At 47.7% G+C, this 22,087-nt stretch overlaps 1 protein-coding gene across 1 annotated transcript in view; it reads right to left on the bottom strand.

Annotated features, from left to right (window-relative positions):
- Positions 1-10,375: 10,375 nt before the first annotated feature.
- Positions 10,376-22,087, bottom strand: part of TAF11 (TATA-box binding protein associated factor 11) — a 206,046-nt gene continuing 194,334 nt past the window's right edge. Inside the window, exons 4-5 of the mRNA XM_077295535.1 lie at positions 18,961-19,057; positions 10,376-10,655 (exon numbers count right to left, since the gene is read on the bottom strand). Of these exons, the coding sequence (XP_077151650.1) occupies positions 10,525-10,655; positions 18,961-19,057 (228 nt within the window). The 3' untranslated portion in view covers positions 10,376-10,524. The remainder of the gene's footprint in view (positions 10,656-18,960; positions 19,058-22,087) is intronic.

Raw genomic sequence — 22,087 nt, 5'->3', positions numbered from 1 at the left:
AGTGCGCCCCCGGCCCCATGTGCACAAGTAAGTGCGCCCCCGGCCCCGTGTGCAAAAGTAATTGCGCCCCGGTCCCGGGTGTGGAAAAGTAAGTGCGCCCCGGTCCCGGGTGTGGAAAAGTAAGTGCGCCCCGGTCCCGGGTGTAGAAAAGTAAGTGCGCCCCGGTCCCGGGTGTGGAAAAGAAAGTGCTCCCCTGGTCCCGGGTGTGGAAAAGTAAGTGGCGCCCCTGGTCCCGTGTGTGAAAAGTGCTGCTGTAAAGCTGGCAGCGCTGTTCAAGCACCATGTATTTCCTTCAGGAAATGCCCATCTAGTTATTCTTCTTCTTCTCCCCGTTTTCTGCAATTAATGCGGCCCGAACCGCTCGGCGCAGAAACCCCGTTCAGGCGGCGTTTCGAAGGCCTCGGTGGGGACAGGTGTGCTATGACTTTTATAGTCGATCCGATATGTAGATTTTATTTAAATCGCATTTAAAAAAAAAAAAATTCCCATAGGAAATAATGGCGAACTTTCCATTACCCCCAACTTGACCTTCCAAAGATGGCAGCTATGCAAATGTACGGTGTCCATTTTAGGACATGATCATTTATCAAAGTCAAACATCAGAATAAAGTGACTATGACACCCTCTCGTCCCATGTGTGAAAAGTAAGTGCCCCCCCCCCGGCCCCGTGTGTGAATAGTAAGTGCCCCCCCCGGCCCCGTGTGTGAAAAGTAAGTGCGCCCCTGGCCCCGTGTGTGAATAGTAAGTGCCCCCCCCGGCCCCGTGTGTGAATAGTAAGTGCCCCCCCCGGCCCCGTGTGTGAAAAGTAAGTGCCCCCCCCGGCCCCGTGTGTGAATAGCAAGTGCCCCCCCGGCCCCGTGTGTGAATAGCAAGTGCGCCCCCGGCCCCGTGTGTGAAAAGTAAGTGCGCCCCCGGCCCCGTGTGCAAAAGTGCGCCCCCGGCCCCGTGTGCAAAAGTAAGTGCGCCCCCGGCCCTGTGTGCAAAAGTAAGTGCGCCCCCGGCCCAGTGTGCAAAAGTAAGTGCGCCCCCGGCCCCGTGTTCAAAAGTAAGTGCGCCCCCGGCCCCATGTGCAAAAGTAAGTGCGCCCCCGGCCCCGTGTGCAAAAGTAAGTGCCCCCCCGGCCCCGGGTGTGGAAAAGTAAGTGCGCCCCGGTCCCGGGTGTGGAAAAGTAAGTGCGCCCCGGTCCCGGGTGTGGAAAAGTAAGTGCTCCCCTGGTCCCGGGTGTGGAAAAGTAAGTGGCCCCCCTGGTCCCGTGTGTGAAAAGTGCTGCTGTAAAGCTGGCAGCGCTGTTCAAGCACCATGTATTTCCTTCAGGAAATGCCCATCTAGTTATTCTTCTTCTTCTCCCCGTTTTCTGCAATTAATACGGCCCGAACCGCTCGGCGCAGAAACCCCGTTCAGGCGGCGTTTCGAAGGCCTCGGTGAGGACAGGTGTGCTATGACTTTTATAGTCGATCCGATATGTAGATTTTATTTAAATCGCATTTTTTAAAAAAAATTTCCCATAGGAAATAATGGCGAACTTTCCATTACCCCCAACTTGACCTTCCAAAGATGGCAGCTATGCAAATGTACGGTGTCCATTTTAGGACATGATCATTTATCAAAGTCAAACATCAGAATAAAGTGACTATGACACCCTCTCGTCCCGTGTGTGAAAAGTAAGTGCCCCCCCCCCCCCGGCCCCGTGTGTGAAAAGTAAGTGCCCCCCCGGCCCCGTGTGTGAATCGTAAGTGCCCCCCCGGCCCCTTGTGTGAAAAGTAAGTGCCCCCCCGGCCCCGTGTGTGAAAAGTTAGTGCGCCCCCGGCCCCGTATGCTAAACTAAGTGCGCCCCCGGCCCCGTGTGTGAAAATTAAGTGCCCCCCGGCCCCGTGTGTGAAAAGTAAGTGCCCCCCCGGCCCCGTGTGCAAAAGTAAGTTGCGCCCCCGGCCCCGTGTGCACAAGTAAGTTGCGCCCCCGTGTGCACAAGTAAGTGCGCCCCCGGCCCCGTGTGCAAAAGCAAGTGCGCCCCCGGCCCCATGTGCAAAAGTAAGTGCGCCCCCGGCCCCGTGTGCAAAAGTAATTGCGCCCCGGTCCCGTGTGTGAAAAGTGCTGCTGTAAAGCTGGCAGCGCTGTTCAAGCACCATGTATTTCCTTCAGGAAATGCCCATCTAGTTATTATTAGGCTTTTTTCCGCAATTAATGCGGCCCGAACCGTAGAACGCACAGACTCCAGTGAGGTTTCATTTCGAAGCCAGCGTCCACGAGAGGTGTGCTAAGTATTTTTCGTGTCGATCGGATTTGTAGTTTTGGCGCAATTTGCGTTTGAAAATTGTTTTCCCCCCATTGGAAAGCATTGCTCAATGCATTTCAATAGGGAAATTTCCTCATAGGGTATAATGGCCTGACTTCTGAGGCAATTTCAAAATAACTGCCAACTGCCACCTGGCTGATTAGCTCATTGATATGCGCAGTCAGACCCAGTTACTATGCCAACGCCTACGAACTGTACATGACTACACCAAGACACAGTTTTGGCAGATAATATCAGCTCTTAAAGTGACCCGCCCACCAAATTGGACCCTGAGGTGCCCAGCCCACCAAATCGGACCCTGAGGTGCCCCGCCCACCAAATCGGCCCCAGAGTGGCCCCGCCTACCAAATCGGCCTTTGAGGTGCCCCGCCCACCAAATTGGCCCCTCAGGTGCCCCGCCCACCAAATCGGACCCTGAGGGGCCCCGCCCACCAAATCGGCCCCTGAGGGGCCCCGCCCACCAAATCGGCCCCTGAGGGGCCCCGCCCACCAAATCGGACCCAGAGTGGCCCCGCCCACCAAAACGGCCCCTGAGGGGCCCCACCCACCAAATTAGCCCGAGGTGCCCCGCCCACCAAATCGGACCCAGAGTGGCCCCGCCCACCAAATCGGTCCCAGAGTGACCCCGCCCACCAAATCGGTCCCAGAGTGACCCCGCCCACCAAATCGGACCCAGAGTGACCCCTCCCACCAAATCGGACCTAGAGTGACCCGGCCCACCAAATCGGACCCTGAGTGACCCCGTCCACCAAATCGGACCCCGAGTGACCCCGTCCACCAAATCAGTCCCTGAGGTGCCCCACCCACCAAATCGGACCGAGTGACCCCGCCCACCAAATCGGACCCAGAGTGACCCCGCCCACCAAATCGGACCCAGAGTGACTCCGCCCACCAAATCGGACCCAGAGTGACCCCGCCCACCAAATCGGACAAAGAGTGACCCCGCCCACCAAATCGGACCCAGAGTGAACCCGCGCACCGAATCGGACCCAGAGTGACCCCGCCCACCAAATCGGACCCAGAGTGACCCCGCCCACCAAATCGGACCCAGAGTGACCCCGCCCACCAAATCGGACCCAGAGTGACCCCGCCCACCAAATCGGACCCAGAGTGACCCCTCCCACCAAATCGGACCAAGAGTGACCCCGCCCACCAAATCGGACCCAGAGTGATACCGCCCACCAAAGCGGACCCAAAGTGACCCCGCCCACCAAATCGGACCCAGAGTGACCCCGTTTACCAAATCGGACCCTGAGTGACCACATCCACCAAATCGGACCGAGTGACCCCGTCCACCAAATCGGACCCTGAGTGACCCCGTCCACCAAATCGGACCCTGAGTGACCCCGTTTACCAAATCGGACCCTGAGTGACCCTGCCCACCAAATCGGTCCCTGAGGTGCCCCGCCCACCAAATCGGACCCAGAGTGGCTCCGCCCACCAAATTGGTCTGTTACCCCGCCCACCAAATCGGACCCACAGTGACCCCGCCCACCAAATCAGACCCAGAGTGGCCTCAACCCTGAGGGGCTACAACTACCAAACCAGCGCCTGAGGGGCACCCAAGTGTGAACGTCTTGCAGGGGCAGCCCGGGCACCTTTCCAAAGCACTATCTGTAGTTCCTTCAGGAAATACCCATCTAGTTATAGTGCTTTGGAACAAAGCACTATATTGTAATCCGATCGTGGATAACTTTTTATTCTTATTATTATTCAGTCCGCACGTAATGCGGCCCGAACCGCTAAACTCATAGACTCCAGTGAGGTGTCATTTTGAAGCCAGCGTCCCCAAGAGGTGTGCTAAGTATTTTTCGTGTCTATCGGACTTGTAGTTTTGGCGCAATCCCATACGTTTATAATGGCCCTGATTTCTGAGGCAATTTCTAAAAATAACTGCCACCTGGCTGATTAGCTCATTGATATGCGCAGTCAGACTGTTACTATGCCAACGCCTACGAACTCTACCAAGACACAGTTTTGCCAGATAATATCAACTCTTAAAGTGACCCGCCCACCAAATCGGATCCCGAGGTGCGCAGCCCACCAAATTGGACCCCGAGTGGCCTCGCCCACCAAATCGGACCCAGAGTGGCTACAACTACCAAACCAGCGCCTGAGGGGCACCCAAGTGTGAAAGTCTTGCTGGGGCAACCCGGGCACCATTCCAAAGCACTATCTGTAGTTCCTTCAGGAAATACCCATCTAGTTATAGTGCTTTGGCACAAAGCACTATACTGTTATTCCATCGTGGTAAACTTATTATTATTATTATTAGGCTTTTTTCCGCAATTAATGCGGCCCGAACCGCTGCACGCACAGACTCCAGTGAGGCGTCATTTCGAAGCCAGCGTCCACGAGAGGTGTGCTAAGTATTTTTCGTGTCGATCGGATTTGTAGTTTTGGCCCAATTTGCATTTGAAAATTGTTTCCCCTCATTGGAAAGCATTGTCTCAATGTGTTTCAATAGGGAAATTTTCCCATAGGTTATAATGGGCTGATTTCTGAGGCAATTTCAAAATAACTGTCAACTGCCCCCTGGCTGATTTGCTCATTATTATGCGCAGTCAGACCCAGTTACTATGCCAACTCCTACGAACTGTACATGACCCCACTAGGACACAGTTTTGCCAGATAATATCAGCTCTTAAAGTGACCCGCCCACCAAATCGGACCCCGAGTGGCCTCGCCCCCCAAATCGGATTCAAAGAGGCCCCGCCCCCCAAATCGGACCCCGAGGGGCCTCGCCCTTGAGATTGGACCCCGAGTGGCCCCGCCCACCAAATCGGACCCCGAGTGGCCCCACCCACCAAATCGGATTCAGAGGGGCCCCGCCCCCCAAATCGGACCCCGAGGGGCCCCGCCCACCAAATCGGACCCCGAGTGGCCCCGCCCACCAAATCGGATTCAGAGGGGCCCCCTCCCCCCAAATCGGACCCCGAGGGGCCCCGCCCCCGAGATTGGACCCCGAGTGGCCCCGCCCACCAAATCGGATTCAGAGGGGCCCCGCCCCCAAATCGGACCCCGAGTGGCCCCGCCCACCAAATCTGATTCAGAGGGGCCCTGCCCCCCCAAATCAGACCCCAAGGGGCCCCGCCCCCCAAATCGGACCCCGAGGGGCCCCGCCCCCAAATCAGACCCCGAGGGGCCTCGCTCACCAAATCGGACAGAGTGACCCCGCCCACCAAATTGGACCCTGAGTGACCCCGCCAACCAAATCGGTCCCTGAGGTGCCCCGCCCACCATATCAGACCCAGACTGGCTCCGCCCACCAAATCGGACCCAGAGTGACCCCGCCCACCAAATCAGACCGAGTGACCCCGCCCACCAAATCGGACCCAGAGTGACTGCGCCCACCGAATCGGACCCAAAGTGACCCCGCCCACCGAATTGGACCTATTTACCCCGCCCACAAAATCAGACCCAGATTGACCCAACCCACCAAATCAGACCCAGAGTGACTCCTCCTATCCTCCTACCAAATCGGTCCACCTGAGGGGCACCCAAGTGTGAAAGTCTTGCAGGGGCAGCCCGGGCACCATTCCAAAGCACTATCTGTAGTTCCTTCAGGAAATACCCATCTAGTTCTACTACTACTTCTCCGCGTTTTCCGCAATTAATGCGGCACCGGACCACTCGTCGCAGAGACCCCGTTCAGGCGGCGTTTCGAAGCCCTCGGTGGGGACAGGTGTGCTATGTATTTTTGGAGTCGATCCGATTTGCAGTTTTTTAAAAGTAAACAAATGTAAAAAAAAAAATCGCATTTTTTAAAACATTTTTCCCATAGGAATTAATGGCGACCTTTCCATGACCCCTGTCATGATCTCAATGGCAAGAGAACATAGCATCAGCATATATAGGAACTAGCTCTTGGAAGATGGGAACTGAGCTGACCATGAACTAAACCTAACACACAACTAGCAGTGGCCGGGTAGCATGCCTACGTTGATTCTAGATGCCCAGCACCAGCCGGAGGACTAAATAATGCTAGCAGAGGAAAATATTAGTCCTAGCTCACCTCTAGAGAAATACCCCAAAAGGAGACAGAGGCCCCCCACATGTATTGGCGGTGAATTAAGATGAAATAACAAACGTAGTATGAAAATAGGTTTAGCAAATTTGAGGTCCACTTACTACATAGCAGAAGACAGAAAGGACACTTTCATGGTCAGCTGAAAACCCTATCAAAACACCATCCAGGAATTACTTTAAAACTCTGGCATTAACTCATAACACCAGAGTGGCAATTCCTGTTCACAAGAGCTTTCCAGACACAGTAACGAAACTACAGCTGTGAACTGGAACAAAAATGCAAAAACAAACATGGACAAGAGTCCAACTTATCTAGTAGTTGTCTAGGAGCAGGAACAAGCACAGAGAGGCTTCTGATAACATTGTTGACCGGCAAGCAACTAACAGAGCAGCAAGGTTATATAGCGACTCCCACATCTTGATGGGAACAGGTGAACAGAGAAGATGAAAACACCAGTTCAATTCCACCAGTAGCCACCGGGGGAGCCCAGAATCCAAATTCACAACAGACCCCCAACTGACATGAATTGAAGCCATAGTGCAGGTGCACTGACCGTACAAAGATGGCAGCTATGGAAATGTACGGTGTCTGTATATAAGGGGGATGTCTGTATATAAGGGGGATGTCTGTATATAGGGGTGTAACGGGGTCTACCGTGCTGGAGTACCTCTTTCAGTACCACTCCTTGTTTCAGGAGGTCCACTCTGCTCTGGCTGGAGTCTGAATGAAGGACGCTGGCTGGAATTCCTTGAATACATGGGCGCATATAAAAGATCACTGCTTCTCTACGTATTTCCAGTGTGACAACACTTTACTCACAGGACACAGAATATATCACACAGATACAGAGGGCGGGCCAATTGAAAAGCGGCAGGCCAGACATAAATTACAATAGCCGCAAGTGGCTGGAGCCTGCCAATATTTACTGTGGGAATTACAAAGGTGGGGGAGGTCAGAATGGGGATATCTTGTCCCCTCTGCCCAGGGCGCAGCCTGTGGGCTGATGCATCCCACATGGAACCTATTATACATATATATAAATGCACAACATATTGAGTGCTGGGGGGTTCCGTAACAAGGGGGGTTTCTGTCTATAAGGGGGATGTCTGTATATAAGGGGGATGTCTGTATATATGAGTGGTGTCTGTATATAGGGGGATGTGGCCAAAGTGGCTACCGAGGAGCTGTATGCACCTAAGTGGCTAGCAAGGATTCCTGCATGCCAAAATGGCTACCAAGGGGCCAAAGTGGCTAACAAGGGGCCCCGCACATCAAAGTGGCTACCAAGGGGCCAAAATGACTACCCAGGGGCAGGGCCCTGCATGCCAGACTTGCTCCTGAGGTTCATTGGCAGCGCTTTTCAAGCACCATGTATTTCCTTCAGGTAATGCCCATCTAGTTATTCTTCTTCTCCGCGTTATATGCAATTAATGCGGCCCGAACCGCTCGGAGCCCGTTCAGGCGTCGTTTCGAAGCCCTCGGTGGGGACAGGTGTGCTATGTATTTTTGGAGTCAATCCGAGTTTTTTTTTTGTTTTTTTTTAATCGCATTTTAAGAAAAAATTTTCCCATAGGAATGGCGACTTTTTCATGACCCCCAACTGACATGACTTGAAGCCACAGCGCAGGTGCACTGACCTTACAAAGATGGCATCTATGGAAATGTACGGTGTCTGTATATAGGGGGATGTCCTTATATAGGGAGATGTCTGTATATAAGTGCCCCCTCCGTCCTGTGTGTGATAAGTAAGTGCCCCCTCCGTCCTGAGTGTGATAAGTAAGTGCCCCCTCCGTCCTGTGTGTGATAAGTGCTCCCTCCGTCCTGTGTGTGATAAGTGCCCCCTCCGTCCTGTGTGTGATAAGTGCCCCCCCATCCTGTGCGTGATAAGTGCCCCCGTCCTGTGTGTGAGAAGTGCCCCCCGTCCTGCGTGTGAGAAGTGCCCCCCGTCCTGTGTGTGAGAAGTGCCCTTCATCCTGTGTGTGATAAGTGCCCCCCTGTCCTATGTGTGATAAGTGCCCCCGTCCTGTGCGTGACAAGTAAGTGCCCCCATCATGTGTGTGATAAGTGCCCCCCCTTCCTGTGTGTGATAAGCAAGTGCCCCCCGTCCTGTGTGTGATAATTAAGTGCCCCCGTCCTGTGTGTGATAAGTGCCCCCCGTCCTGTGTGTGATAGTTAAGTGCCCCCCTGTCCTGTGTGTGATAAGTGCTGCTGTAAAGCTGGCAGCGTTGTTCAAGCACCATGTATTACCTTCAGGAAATGCCCATCTAGCTATAATTGTACTCCATTCTTTCTGACCCTCTAATTTGTAAGCCAATTTGTGATTGCTTTGTCTCATTTCTGATTGTAAAATTTTACAAAACTTAATAAATATTAGTTAAAAAAAAAGTTTCTAGCTTATCCTTTTGATACATTTAATATTGCAGACATCATTTTTTATATATCTCAGAATTCTATTATCTCCTTGAAGAGGAGTTAAGCTTCACATAATCTAACACAGTACATCTGCCTTACGGCTGTGTCCTTGTAGTCCTTATAAATATTAATTTCCTCCCCCGATCCTCTTTCCCTCTGTCACTTACTAGTTGTTTATTGCAGATTACGATTACTACCATATTATTGCTTATTTTCTTGTAACAAAAATTCTTTGATAAATATAATGTACCATATGTTGTGTCTGTTTACATCTGCTGTCATGTTTCTTTCTGTTGAATATCATTAACTCAATAAATATTGAATACGAAACAAAATACATTCCTCTTTTAACTATGACCACAGTTCTAACCCAGTCTTTGTCCCTCAATGACAGACTACCAAAAAAAACCAAAGAAAAACAACAGTACCCTGGATACACGTAAACCTCACATCCAGAAAAGAAAATTCAAAATTGAATCATGCTAAAAATTGCGTTTCAGGGAATCTGAACGAAGATAGACTGAAACTTGCTATTTTCCGAGCTAAATTTTAACATATGTAAAATTAATTTTTCAATGTCAAAAGGTATCAATAGCCTGTTCTCTTAAACAGTCTAGTTGAAAATATTTGATCACAATTGTTTTTTTTTTGTTTGTTTTTTTTTTACACATTTTCTTTTTTATTTAAATACAGTGATTTAAAACAAAAAAAAGTAAGTAATCATAAAAATATATATGCACTAGTCATAGGTTGCAGGGTATCTGACTGTTAAACATTACACAATGTTAACTCTTCATTGTTTAACCTAATAAATGGAATACCAGCATTTGTGGGTTACTTTTATGCAATTGGTAAACATGCGCTTACTGTTTATCTTTACAGAATACTTTCAAGGGGTTATCAAAGAATGTGAGTATAGCCACAGTCACATATTTCAGGATGGGTTACAGCCTGAAGAGATACTGCTGGATACAAGTGTCTCTACTGCCAGAGGAGCAGCCTCATGAGCAAGCATACATGATCTGCTCACTCAACCATAAGAATGCTTTCACATTGCGTTCATGGGTCCAGTCGGAGCACGCGTCAGAATCTTCCCGCAAAACGGGGTTCAGACGTGTGAACAGACGGGACAATAGATTGTAATGGTGCCGGCAGAGCGAATGTGCCCTCTGACATGCATCATTCTCCGAAGTGTACACCTACAGAAGGTGGACACTCAGAAGTCGGAGACACTTTCATATCAAAGTTGTTTATCAAGTATTTTGCATCAGTATTTGCTAAAACCTGGAGCAAGTGCAAAAAGACAGAGGAGGTGGCCATCTTTGTATTGCTGACCAGCTGAACCATAGGTTTAAATATGCTCTTTGGTCTGCATGTGTGAAACAAGAATTTAAAGTAAACTATGTGCACCAAGCTAACTATACTAGATTGGTCAGTGCACAAAGCCTGTCATAATTGGCAGCAGTGCAAGTCCTGTTTATACAGCACAATGCCACTCAGAATAAAGATCTTTCGTGATTGGCAGCCTGTTTATATGGCAAGATAATTGTGAAACAAGAATTTCACACAGCTCATTCACAGTCATCTTACAGTCTAAAAACCCATTTATAAATACGTATAATATTGGGGGAAAACAGTAGTAATGCAACGACTGATCTTTTTATTCACCGAGACATAGAACAGCCACAATATTTCATCCAAATCTGCACCATTCCAGGACCCCCTAACAGTCTTTATTAATTGGAATGTCCACACCAGTTTCCTGATGCAAAATGTCTCACAAACAATACTAGTTGAACAAGATCTTCTTGTATTTGGAATCTGGGATCTGCCCCTTGGTCTTCAGTCGCCTAAGAGCTTCCCTCATGTGCCGAGGTTGCAGTGGAGGGCTTTCCCCCCACTTTTCACATACATCCAAAGCTAAGAAAAAAAAGAAGAAATACTTGTTACTATGGGTTATGCATCTGCAAACAACCTTAAAGTCAAGGTAGCATTATAATATTTAAATAGTTTGTCCAGGCACAGCACTAAAGTCTGCAGTTATGTTGTGAGAATTTTCCGGTGCGGTCAGTGACACGAGGCAGTCATGTGACCGCGTGCTTGTGATACGCCTGCTTCCTGCCACATTCCACATCAGACTTGCATGGTCAGACTCAATACAAGTGAATTGAGCGAGGCTACGCACGTCTACTCGAATTGTGGCTGGTAGTATGCATATTGCATACTTGTGGTCACAAACACTCAGGCTGACCACAGGCACCAAATAATTTTTACAGTGCGCTCTGCGTGCGATGTCAGGATTTGAAAGTCTGCAGTCACAGGGTGACTGCAGACTTTCTAATAAGATTGGATAACCCCTTTAAAAAGGTTTATCAGGGACTGGGATTCTTTTGGCTATGGAGCTAGGAACTCACTGATTCGAAGGGGCTGCCCTACCCCCTCTTTTTTCCCCCTCTTCTGCATCAAAGATGTACATTCTGATGCCAACATATAAAAACTGTCTTCCCCGCTTTTCTCTGTACTCACAATGGTGGTCACGATTACTAACCAGGATACACCATTTATCTGCCAATAAAACCTAAGTAAAAAATGGAAACAGACAGAACATTGGTGTTCTGTCTCAGTTACCGAATCTACATGGAGACATGACGGGAGATGGCGTATTTAAAACAGTCGCATAGAACCCTAGATAACGAGATTGGTAAAACCACAGCACTTGCGCTTCACCCAAGTAGGGATTGCTACGCGGTTGCGTCCGCAACAACAGAGTCAGTGACAGAGCATGTGGTTCAGCACAACAGAAGTGGTTGGATTGTTTACTCACCACATTAAGGACAAGGAATCTTGTGCATTAATCAATTGGATTTAAAGATCTCCCTTTGTGAATTTCTTTTTACATATTATGGCATTCATTTTATTAGCATATCTAGTAAAAGCCATGTCTAAGCCTGCTTTCACACATCCGTTTTTTGCAGTCAATCACAATCCAGAGAATTCTGAAAAAACACAGATCTGGCAAAAGTTGCCGCAGGATCCGTTTTTTTCTCATAGACTTGTATTAGCGACAGATTGTGATGGATGGTCTCACGTTTCATCCGTTTATTGCCAGATCCATCGAAAATTGGTTTTCCGGCGGCAGGAAAACTCGGACATAGTAAAGTTTTTTGTGTCCTTTGCCGTCCATCGTTTGCTACAATGAAACCCTATGGCACTGGATCCGTCAAATGGTGGAATCCAGCGACGGATTGTTTTTTGTTTTTTTTAACTGAGCCTGCTCCAATTTTATTGGGATCCAATTAGGGATCAGCTAGTTGGATCCGTCAAAAAAGCCAGATCCGTCGCATCAGTTTTTCACAATTTGCAACGGATCAGTTTTTTTTTTTTTTTCCAACATTCGTCGGAGTGTGCCTGACGGCAAAAAACTGATGTGTGAAAGCAGCCTCAACCCCTTAATCCCATATGACGTACTATCCCATCGAGGTGACCTGGGACTTAATTCCCAGGGACAGGATAGTACGTCATATGCGATCGGCTGCGCTCACGGGGGGGGAATGCGGCCGAGTGTCCGCTGACTATCACAGCTGATATCCGGCACCATGTGCCAGGAGCGGTCATGGACCGCTCCCGGCACATTAACCCCTGGCACACTGCGATCAAACATGATCGCAGTGTTCCGGGGGCATAGGGAAGCATCGCGCAGGAAGGGGGATCCCTGCAGGCTTCCCTGAGACAATCGGTACAAGGCGATGTGCTCACTTTGTACCGAGTATCTCCTCCCTGCAGGCCCCGGATCCAAAATGGCCACGGAGATACTTCCTGGTCCTGCAGGGAGGTGGCTTACCAAGCGCCAGCTCAGAGCCGGCGCTGGTGAGCCAGGAGCAGGGCACGCCAGATTGCTGATCTGACACAGTGCTCTGCAAAGCACTGTCACTATACAGTGATGTTCCCCCTGGGACAAAGTTAAAAAAAAAAAAATTTAGATGTGTAAAAATAAAAAATAAACATTTCTTAAGTAAAGAAAAAAAATATATATATTGTTCCCATAAATACATTTCTTTATCTAAATAAAAAAAAAAATAATAAAAGTACACATTTAGTATCGCCGCGTCCGTAACGACCCGACCTATAAAACTGTCCCACTAGTTAACCCCTTCAGTGAACACCGTAAAAAACAAACAAACCACGAGGCAAAAAACAACGCTTTATTATCATACCGCCGAACACAAAGTGGAATAACACAAAATCAATAAGACAGATATAAATAACCATGGTACCGCTGAAAAGTTCGCAGATTTAGATCTCGGCTTCAGGAAAATGGCCGCCACAATCTCCACCTGCACACGCGCGGCCTCCCGCGGCCATTTTCCTGAAGCCCCGGGAAGCAGAGCACTCCATCTGCGCACGCGCGGCCTCGGGAAGATGTCCGCCGCCACCAATAAACCGGTGATTAACCCGGCTCTGCTGCTCACATTGCATACCGGGCCGCTGCGTCACCTCACCTGTGGAAGGGACCCTGCTCACGCCATTCCGCTCATTATCCCCGCACCTCTGCCGTCGCCACACCACTGCTGCAAACCTCCCATGGACACAAGGCCGTGGTGTCGCCCACCTAAACAGGAAGGGACCCTGCTCAGGTGCACGCCGTACCGCATCACCCCACCTCCGCCAACACCATGCCTCCTGTGACCCTGCACGGCCACCGCCAGCCCTCAGGTAAGATACTGTAAATTCAGACAATAAGACGGACCCCCATCTTATAAAAATCTTTTTTCTGCAATTTTCACCCCAAATTTGGGGTGTGTCTTATGGTCCAGTGCGTCTTATAGTCCGACAAATATGGTACATATCCCAAGAGGCAATCTTCTCAGGGATCTTTATACACTCAGACTGCCATTGTGGGAGTAACCATATTCCATGGCTAGAGAAAAAGTAGGTTTCTTCCTCATCACAGAGGGAGATTATCTACTGTGAGGCAGTGAGACTATGGGGTCTTAACAGTAAGAGCCCTGGATACAGTTTAATTTATCTTAGGAGCCGTGACTGCTGTAAGAGCAGCGAGAATGGGATCCTCTGCCACACGACACACTGCTGCTGCTTCACCACAAGGTACAAAAGGCAGTGCTGATGTCCCTGGTAAACAAAACGCAACAGACTTATGGGACAAGAATCTGTCTGTCTATCTGATTGCCAAATGTGGAGTTTGGGAAGGATTAATAATAATAATAACAACAACAACAAACTTTTATTTATATAGCATCAACATATTCCGCAGCGCTTTACAGTTTGACAGTCTCAAACACAACAGTCATAAGTAACAACCATATAATAATTAAAGCAAAATAAAACCACCCTGCTCGTGAGAGCTTACAATCTACAATGAGGCAGGGAAGATACAAAGCACAGGTGTGTATCAACAATGTTTTATTTACAATGATGGCACAGCCATCTTCAGGGGGTGGGGATAGATGGAGATAGTGAATGGGCTACATGATAGGCCGCTCTGAACAAATGTGTTTTGAGGGTGCCCCTAAAACTATGAAAATTGTAGATGGTCCTAATATCTTAGGGCAAAGTATTCTGAGGAGGAAGGAATCCTTTCTTTCAACTCGTGGTATTTTCTGCTCCCAGGACAGTAGTATGTCCTTTTATAGGATGTACCAAAATTACGCATGTCATCTTTTAAAGCTAATTATGTAATAGACCTGCCTTTAGCACTCAAAGTAGAACCTACCTGAGAGATCTGTTCCAAACAGAAGAAACGCAGATTTTACTAAGCCAATTCAAGCATATTTGTTTGCTTGACTAAGCCCTGTTGTGAAGAATGAAGTAAAGGTACCTTCACACTAAACGATATCGCTAGCGATCCGTGACGTTGCAGCGTCCTGGCTAGCGATATCGTTGAGTGTGACACGCAGCAGCGATCAGGATCCTGCTGTGATATCGCTGGTCATTGGTTAAAGTCCAGAACTTTATTTGGTCGTCAGATCGGCGTGTATCGTTGTGTTTGACAGCAAAAGCAACGATACCAGCGATGTTTTACAATGGTAACCAGGGTAAATATCGGGTTACTAAGCGCAGGGCCGCGCTTAGTAACCCGATGTTTACCCTGGTTACCAGTGTAAAAAAACCAAACACTACATACTCACCTTCGCGTCCCCCGCCGTCCGCTTCCTGCACTGACTGAGCGCCGGCCGTAAAGTGAAAGCACAGCACAGCGGTGACGTCACTGCTCTGCTGTTAGGGCCGGCACTCACAGTCAGTGCAGGAAGCGGACGCCGGGGAACGCGAAGGTGAGTATGTAGTGTTTGTTTTTTTACATTTTACACTGGTAACCAGGGTAAACATCGGGTTACTAAGCGCGGCCCTGCGCTTAGCAACCCGATGTTTACCCTGGTTACCCAGGGACTTCGGCATCGTTGGTTGCTGGAGAGCTGTCTGTGTGACAGCTCTCCAGCGACCAAACAGCGACGCTGCAGCGATCGGCATCGTTGTCTGTATCGCTGCAGCGTCGCTTAGTGTGAAGGTACCTTAACAAGCTGGATCTGGGTCCAAAAACACAAGGACTCCATATTCAGAGTTGAGGCCCAAGACAAAAATGTGAAGTGGCAGGCCCATGATACAATGTGCGGCCACACAACAAGGCACCAGACAGAAGGTCTGACCCAGTGGCTCACAGCCAGAGGCGAAAAAGGCACCAAGCCCGACACACTAATGATACCCCCTGAGGCAAAAGGGCACCAAAACCCTATGATGCAATATGATGCATATAGGAACAATGAAGCACTATGATGCATATAGGAACCATGAAGCACTATGATGAACAAAGGCATTATGAAACAGTATTATGCCGTATGATGCCACAGAGGCACTCAATATGATGCATAGAGGCACTATGATGCAGTATCATGCACAGAGGCACTCAATATGATGCAAAAAGGTACTATGATGCAGTATGATGCACGGAGGCACTCAATATGATGCATAGAGGCACTATGATGCAGTATCATGAACAGAGGCACGCAATATGATGCATAAAGCAGTATGATGCAGTATTATGCACGGAGGAACTCAATATGATGCATAGAGGTGCTATGATGCAGTATTATGCATGGAGGCACTCAATATGATGCATAGAAGCAGTATGACTTACACTTTTAAGCAAAAGAGCCATCTATCAGAGTTCCAGATAAATCTCCACTCTGAACAGTACATCTCATTTGTCAGACTGACTCCACCCGAAGGGGCTAATTAAATGAGCAGCAGCTGGAGGGCAGTCTTCATGGAGACAATGTGCTGAATTAACACTTTGTGTTCTCCTCTGGATGGAGTAGTTAAGTTGCAAGGAAAAGTGAAACACTTGCTTATTGAACCAGAAAATGGAAAGCATGCTTCCAAAAAGTCACTCTGAAGCCCAATCATAAGGCTCTGTGCAGACACGACCGGCAACTAACTGAAGTCCAGTCATGAGATGTAGCCTGGACATATGGCCCTATCATAGCCTAGAGGTCCAAGGCCTAGCTGCAAATGGGTTCCAGGTACAGCTTTGGCAAAAAAGGCATGAGACTGGAGTCAGCCCAGAGGACCAGGCCATCAATGCAACATTAAACCATGCACTCACCTGTGCTGGCTCCATAGGCTGCTTTCACACTAGCGTCGTACAATGCACGTCGCAATGCGCCGTTTTGGTAAAAAAAACGCATCCTGCATAATTGCTTGCAGGATGCGTTTTTTCTCCATAGACTTGCATTAGCGACGCATTGCCACACGTTGCATCAGTCGTGCGACGGATGCGTCGGCACAAAAAACGTTACATGTAACTTTTTTTGTGCGTCGTGTCCGCCATTTCCGACCGCGCATGCGCGGCTGGAACTCCGCCCCTGCCTCTCCGGACATCACAATTGGGCAGCGGATGCGTTGTAAAACTGCATCCGCTGCCCCCGTTGTGTTTTTCTTTCAGTTTGCGTCAGTACGTCGCCACGTCGTACGACGCTAGTGTGAAAGTAGCCATACCTGCTAGAAGACAGGGGGAGCTGGTAACGCAGAGAGCCTACCGTGCGTGGAAGGAAGCGGCGTCCCGTCAGGAATGCTGCATTACTGCCTGTGACCCCTTCCGTGTTCCATTGTGGAATGCACACCGATCCTATGTGCCGGCGCCCCGTTCTGACGTCACCGGAAGCGCAATGGCCTTCACCACACGACTTTCGGAAGTAGCGGTGTTTTGCCGGTAAGTGTTCGAGCCGAGAGCCCCGACCGGGAGGAAGCGGCTCTACCCAGGAGCCCGTCCGCTCCACTGGTCTCTGGGGCTGAGGGACTCCCCACCGGGGAGTTTCCACCCTGGGCTACTTGACAGGGGGAAGGATTGGACCTGCCGCACGTTCCCCCTAAGCCCATTGCACAGGCTGACTGTTGGCTGAGGAACCTCTCAAAGAGGAGTCGGCCACGGTCCGTCTGACCAGGAAAAGGGAAGGTTGAGACCCCCAAACTCTGAGTCCATCTGGTACAGCACTGATAGCTGAGGGACCTCTACCCAGTGAGGTGTCGGCTACGGACCACTTGACAGGGGGAAGAGAATCCACAGGCTATCTTCGCTCTAGGAGCAACTTCTCATACATCCATCCCTGTAGGGACAGGAAAAACACTGGAGGGTGGAGGGTCCTTTTAACCTCTCTATGATCCTGTCCCGCTATAGGTCAAGGAAGGACGTCCTGCATGGTGCTGTCCTGAGGGATGTAATGGAAAAAATGATTTTTTATTTTCACGGCTCGGCGTTCTAAACTGTAGTGAAACACTTGGGGATTCAAAGTTCTCACAACACATCTAGAAGAGTTCCTTAGGGGTCTACTTTCCAAAATGGTGTCACTTGTGGGTGGTTTCAATGTTTAGGCCCATCAGGGGCTCTCCAAACGTGACATGGTGTCCCATCTCAATTCCAGTCAATTTTGCATTGAAAAGTCAAACGGCGCTCCTTCCCTTCCGAGCTCTGCAATGCGCCCAAACAGTGGTTTACCCCCACATATGGGGTATCATCGTACAACAACTTTTGGGGTCCATTTTCTCCTGTTACCCTTGGTAAAATAAAACAAATTGTAGCTGAAGTAAATTTTTGGTGAAAAAAAAGTTAAATGTTCATTTTTTTTAAACATTCCAAAAATTCATGTAAAACACCTGAAGGGTTAATAAACTTTTTGAATGTGGTTTTGAGCACATTGAGGGTGCAGTTTTTAGAATGGTGTCACACTTGGTTATTTTCTATCATATAGACCCCTCAAAATGACTTCAAATGTGATGTGGTCCCTAAAAAATGGTGTTGTAAAAATGAGAAAATGGAGTGACATTCGAAGTGAAATGAGTGACATTCAAATAAGATGACAGTCATCCCAGTCAGTGGAGAGTCGTTTTCGCCCTCTGCCGGTCTGTAGCTTTGTTGTCCCCAATATCTGCTGCTTCACCTTGTTGTAATGGATTGCCATCTTAGAAATTTTAAGGATGGAGGCAACATGACGTTCACTGTGTCCCTCTGCTAGTAAAGACAGAATTGAGCCCTTCTTTTCCTCACTTAAGACTTTTCTGTTCAACTCCTTTGGCATGGTTAAAAGTTATTTTTTCATTCCTATTACTTTTGGGATATTACTAGCACCTGTTTTGCCATCCAGCTTGCCTATTGCAAGAGGATTGTGTACACCAGGGGTGTCAAACTGCATTCCTCAAGGGCCTCAAACCATGAGTGTTTTCAAGATTTCCTTAGCATTTCAGAAGGTGCTGGAATCATTCTGTGCAGGTGATTAAATTATCACCTGTGCAATACAAGGAAATCCTGAAAACATGACCTGTTTGCGGCCCTCGAGGAATGCAGTTTGACACCTCTGGTGTACATCACAGCAGTGTTTTTTATACTTTTCTTCGTTAAATAAGATTTGGTCAGGTGATCACCTAATCAGAAGCATATTAAGTAGAATAAGGTGTACTCTGGTTGGAATTCAACGGACACTGGAATGGAATGGCTGTCAGACATGTAGAGAAGCTTATTTTTATAAAACTGTGCAGTGGTCTCTTAATTTTTGCCAGAGTTGTATATGCAGGGGTTTAATGTATCATACAACAGTGTTCTAAAATATCTGTGTACAGAGTGCCATAGAGATGTGGGAATCCTCCATTTTCACAGTATAAACAATTTTTCATGAAACAAATCCTTAGTAGACAAAAAAGACAAATGATACGAGCTTACCTTCTTCTACAACCTCTCCCACAAAAACTTTGGCAATACCAGACATGGCAATGACAACATTCTGGGATACAGAGCAGCCAGTAATGGACTGAATAAGCTGTATAAAAAAAAAGAGCAGTGAGAAAAAATAAACTGGCAAAAAAAAGATAGATTATGTAGATTATGGGTAAATCTAGTGTGTGTGTGTGTGTGTGTGTGTGTGTGTGTGTGTGTGTGTGTGTGTGTGTGTGTGTGTGTGTGTGTGTGTGTGTGTGTGTGTGTGTGTGTCCGGGATTGGCAACTGCCCCGTCGCCTCTACAGCCACAAAATGTTGCACAGTCAGACGTCTGGACCCCTAGAGCGTCATAGGCTATGTTGTGAGGCGAAATTTTTACCCCGTGCGTTCCAATTCACCAAACAATTTTGCCCCCATCTACATAATGGGGAAATAGTGAAGGGAAAAGTGTTGGAGGCAAATTGACAGCTGCCAGATGTGAACAAGGGGGACTTAAAGAATGAGAGCGATGGCGCTAAACAGTATATACCGTACAGTTGCCAAGGTGGGGCCTCGACATGGGATACTCACCACACACGGTTATATGAACACACAAACAAAATGCGCCACACAATACCACGTGTATGAACACATATACCATCCTCATCACACATTTCACCACATACACCAACCTCGCCACATAAAATGTGAAACCAGAACACATGAACTGCGCGCACGGTGAACAAGCCCGTAGAGACATGTTCACACCACCAAGAGACTTGAAAACACAAAAAAGCACAGTAAAACCAAAAACACTCTGCTGCAAAAATATCACAGTAGACAGCAAGTGCTGGTAAAAAGATGGAAAAAAACAGGGTATTTGGTTGATACGTTTTTTGCAAAAAATGTATATTAAGCCGCTCTACCAAACGTCAAGGTATCAGATATCAGAGCAGTCCTAGCTAATGTATGTAATCCCTATCTGATGTATTTAAAACCTGGTCATATGTACAATACCTGTATGAGCAGGATTCAGAAAAGGAATGTCCATGTGGACACGCTGGACAGAACGGCTCCTGTGCGCACAGCTCAAAAAAAGAGGGGTGGAGGCCTCCCCAGTCTTGTGGACACAAGAAAACAATTATGTGAAACCAGAACACATGAGCTGCGCGCACGGTGAACAAGCCGGCACGCTCCATGTATCCTATAGCTTGCCGAATAAGATGGGACCCATTTACATCCAGAGAGGTCTGTGGGGCTGAGACAATTTTGCAATGAAACAGCCCTAGAATCTGTATTTGGCTTTTAGTTATATATTTGGAAAATTAAAGTTTCCAAAGGGAGAACTAATTTACTTACTAGGGATGTTCTAATGGTGCATGTCACCAACCAAAAATGTATAATCTTGGCATGACAAAGGAAGTAAGAAGTGGGTAAAACTTCCCAATTATATGTTGAATGTTTATGTTGCTGAATTCATGCCCCAATAAACATCCAGACATAAGAATTTGAACTACAAAACGACGTGTGCTTTAATGGTCATAAATAGATTAATGGTCATAAATAGATTAATGGTCTTACCTTTTATACTTCGTTCCCATGATGAGTATTCGGTGTTGCAGATAATCTGCATCACTATAGTAAATTAGATTACTTGCATTTTTTTACGTGCAATTTTTTTTGCATGCCACTACTTTGCTAAAATGTAATATGCTTTGTTTTTTGTGCAGCAAAAATACGTACCAAATACACATTGTGGGAACTTTAACCCCTTTCTGCCATCAGATGGACTATTCCGTCCATGTGACCCAGGCCCTAATTCCCATGGATGGAATAGTACGTCATAAGCGATCAGCCGCGCTCACGGGGGGAGCGCAAACCGGGTGTCTGCTGATTATCACAGCTGACATCCGGCACTAGGTGCCAGGAGTGGTCACAGACCGGTCCCGACACATTAACCCCTGAAACAATGCGATCAAACATGATCGCAGTGTTCCGGCGGCATAGGGAAGCATCACGCAGGGAGGGGACTCCCTGCGTGCTTCCCTGAGACCCTCGGAACAGCGCAATGTGATCACGTTGTTCAGAGGGTCTCCGACCTCCTCCCTGCAGGTACCGGATCCAAGATGGCCACGGGGCTCCTTCCGGGTTCTGCAGGAAGGTGGCTTGCCGGCGCCTGCTAAGAGCAGGTTCTGGCAAGCCTGCAGCACTGCCTGTCACATCGCTGATCTGACAGTGCTGTGCACAGTGTCAGATCAGCGATCTGACAATATATAGTGATGTCCGACCCTGGGACTAAGTAAAAATGTAAAAAAAAAAAAAATATCATGTGTAAAAAGATCTTTTACAAATTCCTAAATAAAGAAAAAAAAAATATATATATTGTTCCAATAAATACATTTCTTTGAGCAAAAAAAAATAAGTACACATATTTAGTATCGCCGCGTCCGTAACGACCCGACCTATAAAACTGTCCCACTAGTTAACCCCCCTCAGTGAACACTGTAAAAATTTTTTTAATAAAAAACGAGGCAAAAAACAATGCTTTATCATCATATCGCCAAACAAATAGTGGAACAACACGCGATCAAAAAGACGGATATAAATAAACATGATACCGCTGAAATCATCATCTTGTCTTGGAAAAAACAAGCCGCCATACAGTGTCATCAGCAAAAAATTAAAGTTATAGCCCTCAGAATAAAGCTATGCAAAAACAATTATTTTTTTTATATAAAATAGTTTTTATTGTATAAAAGCGCCAAAACATAAAAAAATGATATAAATGAGATATTGCTGTAATCGTGCTAACCCAAAGAATAAACTGCTTTATCAATTTTACCACACGTGGAACGGTATAAACGCCCCACTCAAAAGAATTTAATGAATTGCTGGTTTTTGTTCATTCTGCCTCCCAAAAATCGGAATAAAAAGCGATCAAAAAATGTCATGTGCCCAAAAATGGTACCAATAAAAATGTCAACTCGTCCCGCAAAAATCAAGACCTCACATGACTCTGCGGATCAAAATATGGAAAAATTATCACTCTGAAAATGTGGTGATGCAAAAACTATTTTTTGCAATAAAGAGTCTTAGCGTGTGACAGCTGCCAAACAAAAACCCGCTAAAAAACTGGCTATAAATTAGTAAATC

The sequence above is a fragment of the Ranitomeya variabilis genome, chromosome 3 (assembly GCF_051348905.1).
Source record: "Ranitomeya variabilis isolate aRanVar5 chromosome 3, aRanVar5.hap1, whole genome shotgun sequence".
Taxonomy (NCBI): domain Eukaryota; kingdom Metazoa; phylum Chordata; class Amphibia; order Anura; family Dendrobatidae; genus Ranitomeya; species Ranitomeya variabilis.
The sequence above is the reverse complement of the archived record's forward strand: the minus strand, read 5'-3'. Positions and strand labels throughout refer to the sequence as shown.